Source organism: Myotis lucifugus, unplaced genomic scaffold (genome assembly GCF_000147115.1).
Source record: "Myotis lucifugus unplaced genomic scaffold, Myoluc2.0 scaffold_601, whole genome shotgun sequence".
Classification (NCBI taxonomy): domain Eukaryota; kingdom Metazoa; phylum Chordata; class Mammalia; order Chiroptera; family Vespertilionidae; genus Myotis; species Myotis lucifugus.
The window spans coordinates 405651-413311 of record NW_005871649.1 but is presented as its reverse complement, the minus strand read 5'-3'; the positions used below and the strand labels follow the sequence as shown (position 1 = coordinate 413311).

General features: G+C 55.8%; 2 protein-coding genes across 2 annotated transcripts in view; both read left to right on the top strand.

Moving 5' to 3' along the window:
* Positions 1-1472, top strand: part of ACTA1 (actin, alpha 1, skeletal muscle) — an 18770-nt gene extending 17298 nt beyond the window's left edge. Inside the window, exon 4 of the mRNA XM_014447011.2 lies at positions 1312-1472. Coding sequence (XP_014302497.1) covers positions 1312-1472 — 161 coding nt within the window. The remainder of the gene's footprint in view (positions 1-1311) is intronic.
* Positions 1473-2212: 740 nt separating this feature from the next.
* On the top strand, positions 2213-6885 carry CCSAP (centriole, cilia and spindle associated protein). Its single transcript, XM_014447010.2, has 3 exons — positions 2213-2230; positions 2634-2867; positions 5202-6885. The coding sequence occupies exons 1-3, from the start codon at positions 2213-2215 to the stop codon at positions 5376-5378; spliced, it is 429 nt and encodes a 142-aa protein (XP_014302496.2). The 3' UTR covers positions 5379-6885.
* Positions 6886-7661: the final 776 nt, after the last annotated feature.

Here is a 7661-nt window from a genome sequence, read left to right as displayed (position 1 = left end):
CCGGTGGCTGCTCTTGGCGGCGGCGGCAGCGGGTGGTGCCTTGGGAGGGGCCCGTGGCCACGCCCGGGACTCCTGGCCTTCTGGCCGGGTGGGAGCCTCGTTGTGTGGCTTCCCCGGCGTCTTCTTTCCTGGTTGAGCTCCTCCTGGTAGCTTCCTGAGAAAGGCGGTGTGAGAGGTTCGTCTTCCGAGACCTTGCATGTTGAAGGATAGCCCTCTTCTCCCCTCACAGTTCAGCGAGGTGGTGGCTGGGCAGGGAATGCTGGGATGGAAGGAGTTGTCTCAGTATCTGGAGGCATCGCCGGGCGGGGGTGTAACTTGTGATGTAGCCGGTACAGTTTCGGCTCAGTCTGATCCTTGTTCTGTTGTAGATGGCACCTCCCCTGCTTGGGAAACTGTTGGCCTCTTCTCTCTTCTAGTGGAACTAGTGTTTTGTAATTCTGGGAAGGTTTCTTGCGTTGTTCTCTCTCTCTCTCTCTCCCTCTCTCTCTCTCTCTCTCTGTCTCTCTGAATTACTTAGTTGGATGTTCACTTTGGTAGAGTCAAGGTCATTGTCGATAGGCATGACAGGTGATCTATCAAGGCCCCTGAGTTGGACTGCCCGTGCAGGGCTCACTGTACTTTAAAGGGAACACGGAGCCCGGCCGGCGTGGCTCAGTGGTTGAGCGTCCACCTGTGAACCAGGAGGTCACGGTTCGATTCCCGGTCAGGGCACAGGCCCGGGTTGTGGGCTCCATCCCCAGTGGGGAGCATGCAGGAGGCAGCCGATCCATGATTCTCTCTCATCATGGATGTTTCTATCTCTCTCTCCCTTCCTCTCTGAAATCAATTAAAAAAATATATAAATGTTATAAAAGGGAATGTGGACAGAAGCAAGTGAAAGTGGGAAGGAGGAAGAGTATGTCTTTAAAAGGCGAAGAGATTTGGGAAGAGCAATCAGCAAATCCTCACTCGCGCCCAATTCTGGAGCCTCCAGAGCAGGGGGGACCCTTCAGACCCACGACTGGGAGGCGTGGCCTGGATGCAGAGGAGCCCTTATTTGGAGGGAAGGGTAGGCTGCCAGGGAACGAAGGCTCACAAAGGGTTTACACAAAACAGGGGGTTTATAAACAGCGCTGACGGCAGAACCACGAAAGGCCATGAGGGGAGATGGTCGTGCTTTGGAGTGTTCACCGCAGGGCGGGCAGGCCGTCCCACCGGTCCCCGGCTCTGCCGACAGAGCGGGGTGTGGGGGACGTGTGGCCTGTGGTCACGGGGGCATTTCTGATGCAAATGGAGGGCCAGCCCCTTAACACACGGCTCCCATGTCTCTAGCTCTTCACCCTGGGGATGTGGGGCTGTGCACCAGGTGGGTAACCATGGAAACCACAGCCTATTGTGATGGGCCTGTCAGGTTGAGGTCACCAGCTACCTCTTCCCAGGAGCGTGTCAGAGCCACGCGCAGCCTTGTCCAGAGTGTGGAACATCGGGAGTGATGGGAGCCGGGAGCTCGAGTGATTCACAAATCCGGATTCTCCCTGGAGCTGGGCATCGAGACCGGGGATTTGTCTTGGGAGTTTGGAGAAAGCCCTTAGGCCGAAGAGATCCTTTACTTAAAAAAATTTAAATTGATTTCAGAGAGGAAGGGAGAGAGGGTGTGAGAGAGAGAGAAATATCAATGAAGAGAGAGCATCATGGGTTGGCTGCCTCCTGCACGCCCCCTGCTGGGGATGGAGCCCACAACAGGGGCACATACCCTAACTGGGAATTAAACGGTGACCTTCTGGTTCACACGTCAACGCTCCTCTGCTGAGCCATGCCACCTGGGGAAGTGATCTCTTACTTTTAATATTTAGTCTCAGAATCTGAGTGACAGTAGCTGCCTTTGAATAGGCTTGGCTCAGCCTTGCTCTGTTTGTTGTTGATTTAAAAATGGGGTCGGCCCTGGTCGGTGTGGCTCAGCTGGTTGGGTGTCGTCCCAGGCACGGCAAGGTCGCCGGTTCGATTCCCGGTCAGGGCACGTGCCAGGGTGGCTGGCTCGGTCCCCAGTGGGGGGCATGCAGGAGGCAGCCAATGGATGGTTCACTCTCATCAATGTTTCTCTCTTCTCCCTCTCGCTCTCAAAATCAATAAACTATTCTTTAAAAGAAAAAAAAAGTAAATAAGGTAAAAATGGGGCCGCTGGTTTGAAAGGAGTCACGCTTGCTTGTTTAGGCATTTCTGCTTTAAGCGAAACATGCGAATGGAGGGATCGGTGAACACGTTCCTGACTCAATGAAACATAATGTATCCTTCAGCCCAACTAGTTAAAGCAGCGGTTCTCAACCTTCCTCATGCCACGACCCTTTCATACAGCTCCTCATGTTGGGGTGACCCCCAATTTCATTGTTACAAATTGAACATCATGAAAGCATAGTGATGAATCACAAAACAATATGTAATTATATGTGTTTTCCGATGGTCTTAGGTGACCCCTGTGAAAGGGTCGTTCGACCCCCAAAGGGGTCGCGACCCACAGGTTGAGAACCTCTGAGTTAAAGGAACTATTCGCAACACGGATTTTTAAAGCGTCTTCCTCTTGTGTTGTCTTCTCTTTGAAAAAGTGTCCCCAGGAAAAGGCGTGAAGGAGAAACCTGAAGAGGAGATCGGAGCGGCAGGGACAGGCACGGACCGCCTGCCCGGCGCAACCAAACCGCGCCACGCAACCGCGCCAGCATCCCAGCGCCCTGTTCGCCAGAGGCAGCAGGAAAGCGCTCAGAAGTCCTCAGAGATCGTCCAGTAAAACGAGAGAAAGGAAGCATCCCTTCGCCCTGTACGGGTGGGGGGAGCGGCAGACGGACACAGGGAGCCAAAGAACACACAACGTCTGTGCTTCCGCGCCCGTGCACGAGGTGCGTGTGCGTGCGTGTGTGCGTGTGTGTGCGTGTGTATATGTGTGTGTGTGCGTGTGTATGCGTGTGTGTGCATGTGCGTGTGTGTGTGCGTGCGTGTGTGTGTGTGTGTGTGTGTGTGGTGAGCGTGCAGCCCGCCTCTTAGTTACCCCTTAGAGGGAGGGGGAGGGGGAAGGGAAGGCACAGGTGAGCTCCTTGGAGGGACAGTGGGCTGGGTCCTCCATCCTAAATGTTTTATTATTTATTTTTATTTTTTAACTATATTTTTTATTGATTTCAGAGAGGGAGGGAGAGGGAGAGAGAGAGATGGAAACATCCATGATGAGAGAGAATCACTGATCGGCTGCCTTCTTCACGCCCCGCACTGGGGATCCAGCCCGCAACCCGGGCATGTGCCCTGACCGGGAATCCAACTGTGATCTCCTGGTTATATACATAGGTTGACGCTCAACCACTGAGCCACGCCGGCCGGGCCATCCGAATAGCTTTAAGGGCGGAGGCTTTAGGGGGGCTCCAGGGGGAGCTCTCAGTAGAACACTCAGCAGCTTCCCAGGGGTGTCCATTCAGGCCTGTGGTGTCCACGGATGGACTGGCCGGACCAGGGCAGGGGTCCTTCCTCCACGCACTGGCCCCGACGTCCGCCGTGGCTGGTGGCCTGGCTTCTCTGGTCCTGGAGCTGAAACACAACTGCCTGCCCCTCATTGGGTGGCCCCCCCTGTGGTCCCTGGGCTGCTCTGAGGGGCCGTGCAGATCTGAGGGGCTGGTACGGCGCCAAGGGCATCTGAGGAGCCAGCGGGAGGATTCGGGGTGCCAGCTGCCTGGGGACCGGGGGTTCTGCCAGGAGGCCGGGGGTGCCTGCAAGGGTTTACAGCACAGAGCCTGGGGGGAGTGGGTAGAGTCCAGGGGGTGTGCAGAGGGGCACACAGGGCTGGCGGCTGCCCGTCCGGATTGGCCGCGGGCGCCTGGGGAGGTCGCCAGGCCCTTCGGCTGGGCTGCCTGGTGTCCCCTCGGCTCCTTTGTCACTGGTTTGTCCGCGAGGTCGCCCTTTGCTCCTGGGAGTGGATGCGAATGGTGGGTGGTGTTTCCCCTGCTCAGACAAGGGGTGCCTCTTGATCCCCCACCTGAGGCCTCCCTGTCCCTGTTCCACATCCTGAGAGCGTGTCGGAGGGGAGGGCCCTCGCGTGCAGAGCCACAAAGCAGTGACCCAGGTTCGCATTATGACTGCAGCCTGAAGCAAGGAATGAATGGAAGGAAGCAGAAGGAGCCCTGGCCGGTTTGGCTCAGTGGATAGAGTGTCGGCCTGCGGACTGAAGGGTCCCGGGTTCGATTCCAGTCAAGGGCACATGCCCAGGTTGCGGGCTGGATTCCCAGTAGGGGGCGTGCAGGAGGCAGCCGATCCATGATTCTCATCATTGATGTTTCTCTTTCTCCCTCTCCCTTCGAAATAAATAAAAAAATATATTTTAAAAAAAAGAAGCAGAAGGAGAAAGCGCAGAAGGTTTGAATTCTGATTAAATAGCCTAATCACATTTTTACCGAACAGCCTTCTAAACCCTGGCAGATGGCGTGAGCTAGAGGGATATTTGAGACAACAGAGCTGGTGTTTAACAAAGACCGCCCGGTCCCTGGGGTGAGGTTTAACCAGGTTTATCTGTGGCATCAAATGTCCAAGGTGGCAAAATCCCCGGAGGATTTTTTTTTCTTTTTAACTGTTTTGCTGTAAAACATTTCAAGTCCTTTAATGGAATATGTGCCCAGGCTGAATGCTAAGCGGATCCAGTAATTTTCCAGAGCCCATTTCTAGAGACTCATGCCAATGGGCGGCTCACCATTTACGTCTGGAGGTCAGTCCAGTGGACATTTGCAGGTGCGTGGGCACGTCATGCAGGCCAGGGGGACTGACTTCTGTGCTGAGAGTGGGGGTGGGGGGTCTGGGCGTGCCTCTGCCCGCTTCTGGCGACCTCATTGTAAATATTTTTTAAAAAAAATATGTTGTTGATTTTTAGAGAGGAAGGGAGAGGGATAGATAGAAATATCGATGAGAGAGAAACATTGATTGGCTGCCTCCTGCACGCCCCCCAGTGGGGATCGAGCCTACAGCCCAGGCATGTGCCCTGACTGGGAACCGAACTGGGGACCTCTTGGTTCGTGGGTCCAATGATGCTCAACCACTGAGCCACACCGGCCGGGCACAAATAGTTCCAAAGCCACTTAAGTTATCCTTGCAAATATTAAATGTTTAAAATTTAAATATTAAACATTCAGATATCCTTGCAAATCTGTTCGAAAAGCCGCTGACGTTATTTCTACTTTCCCTTTATGAACTCTCCTTAGATTCACGAGTCGGCGTTACGGGCCAAGAACAGGAGGCAGGTGGAAAAGAGGCGGCTGGTGGCTCAGAGGCAGCGGGCGCACTCGGTGGACGTGGAGAAGAGCCGGAGGGCCAAGCCGGCCGCCTCGGAGAGCCCGTGGGTCACCGAATACATGCGATGCTACTCGGCCCGCGCGTGACGGGGAGGCCGCCGGCACCGCCTCCTTGAGAAGCATCAATAAAAGAGAACAAACTATCCAAACCGCCAACATCAGAAGGACCAGGACGTGGGTGTGAGAAACCAGCCCCTGGTGCCAGGTTCCTTAGGGGGTTCCCAAGCGATGCTGCCCTTTGGGGGCGCCCCGGGCCCCGGCCCGGGCAGCAGGCGACCGCGAAGCCATCGACGTTTGCTTCTTGACAAGAGAACTCCCTACGTCTTTGCTCTCCCTGTGAGGGTTTCGTCTCAGAGCATCTTAATCTTTTCAGACGTCGACACCCAATGCCTTTAAAATGGCTAGAGATGCTTCATAGTCGGTATTTTTTCCCGGGAGTTTGGGGCATTCGTCCCGGCCTGAACAGCTTTTCCAGATTCCACGGTCGATCCTTCCGTCGTCGGCATCAGACTCCGGTCCTGGCCCGCAGCTGCGTGAGCCAGTGTCACGTCCACGGGAGTCTCGGCACGAACGTGGATCCGCGTGTCACGCAGCTGGGACCTGCGTTGTGTTTCGGGTCAGCGCTGCAGGCGGCTGTGATCGCGACGAGCTTCCTGGGCTCGGGGACGGTCCTCTGTCCTCCTCAAGCCACCGCGTGGGCACCTGTCATTTCGCAGGTCAGATGCGTTCCAGGGTGCGGAGCGGACGCGGGCGTGTCCTGGGAGTCAGACCGTGGTGTCATTTTTCTTTTTTATTGTGCGATTTTCCTGGAGCGTCTGGTGAGGAACCGGTCCGTGCGGCGGGCACACGCGCCGGCGGACCCTCTCTCCTGTGACCGTGGCATTCAGGACGGCCTGGAATCCCAGGGAGCAAACCGAGCCGGTCTTGCTTGCTCGTGGGGGGTGAGGGGCCGTGAGCCAGGTGCCCCCCGAACTTCTCGACTTTTCCCTCCACGGAGCTCACCGATGGCCAAGCGTGACCGTGGGCACATGCAGGCTCCGGTTGGAATCCATTCCTAGCCAGCAGGTCCCATGCAGAACTGTGTGTGGGTGCACGTGGGAGGCTGTGTAGGGATGAAGGGCTCCGTCTCGCAGTCCACTTGCTTTTGGGGAAGAAAGAGTGGTTTTAAGAAACCCTGGTTCCCACCCGGCGGAGCGTCTACGGGAAGGAGGTGCTGAATCCCGTGGACGAGGGGAGACGTGTGCCTGGCCAGCCGGGCGCCTGGAGGGTGTGAAGGCGAAGCTGGTGTTGGGTGCGAGGTGGAGCGTTTCCCTGGTACTTCTCTCCTCTGGGTCTTTACAGGATGATGCTCTTTAGAACACAAGTGTGTCTTATTCCACATGAAATCTTCACATGATGATGTCGACTGACAATGGTGTTAAGCTTTGGAAACTCCTACAGAAGGGCCAGGAGCTTTTATTTATTTTTTAAAAAAGACTTTGAAGCCGGTGTGCGGCGTTTTGAGGGGAGTCACCGGGCGGAGAGCGCTCCTGCTCAGTGAGGTGTGAATTGAACAGGAGGAGGCTCCTGGGGTCCGGCGCGGCCCTGCGAGGGGTGCTGGTCGCTCTTGCTGTGGCCGTTAAAGCCCTGAGACCCTGCAAGGACCTGAGAGGGGAATCAGCGTGGTCGGTGTGGTGTCGCCGATGGTCAAGCCACCCCCTGCTGTCCGGGTTCGGGGTTAGCCATTCCGCCCAAGTGCTTATGTTGCAACTGACAATCTTAGGGAAGAGATGCCTCCCACCCCCCCAACTCCCCACCCCGACAGACTGCCTTAGAAACCCAGCTTCCCGCCCGGCCAGTGTGGCTCAGTGGGTGAGCATCGACCTATGAACCAGAAGGTCACAGTTTGATTCCCGGTTGCAGGCTCCATCCCCAGTGTGGGGCGTGCAGGAGGCGGCCGATCCATGGTTCTCTCTCATCATGGATGTGTCTCTCTCTCTCCCTCTCCCTTCCTCTCTGAAATTAATAAAAACATTTTTTTTTTTAAAGAGACCCAGCTTCCTCCAGGCTTTCAATAAGCCACACTCCTTCCTTCAGGAAACACCCACATTTAATGAGTTTACTCCTGACAGCTCCAGGGAGATCTGGGAAAACCTAGTCAGCGATACTGGCCATTTCCCGCCTTCTTCTCCTCCCCCGAGGATATTTTCCCATTAATTTTTAGAGAGAGCGGAAGGGAGAGGGAAGGACAGAGAGAAACATCGATGTGAGAGAGACATCAATTGGTTGCTTCCTGCACATGCCCTGACCAGGGCCCGGGCCGGGGAGGAGCCTGCAACCGAGGTACGTGCCCTTGACCGGAATTAAACCCCCGTACCCTTCAGTCCACAG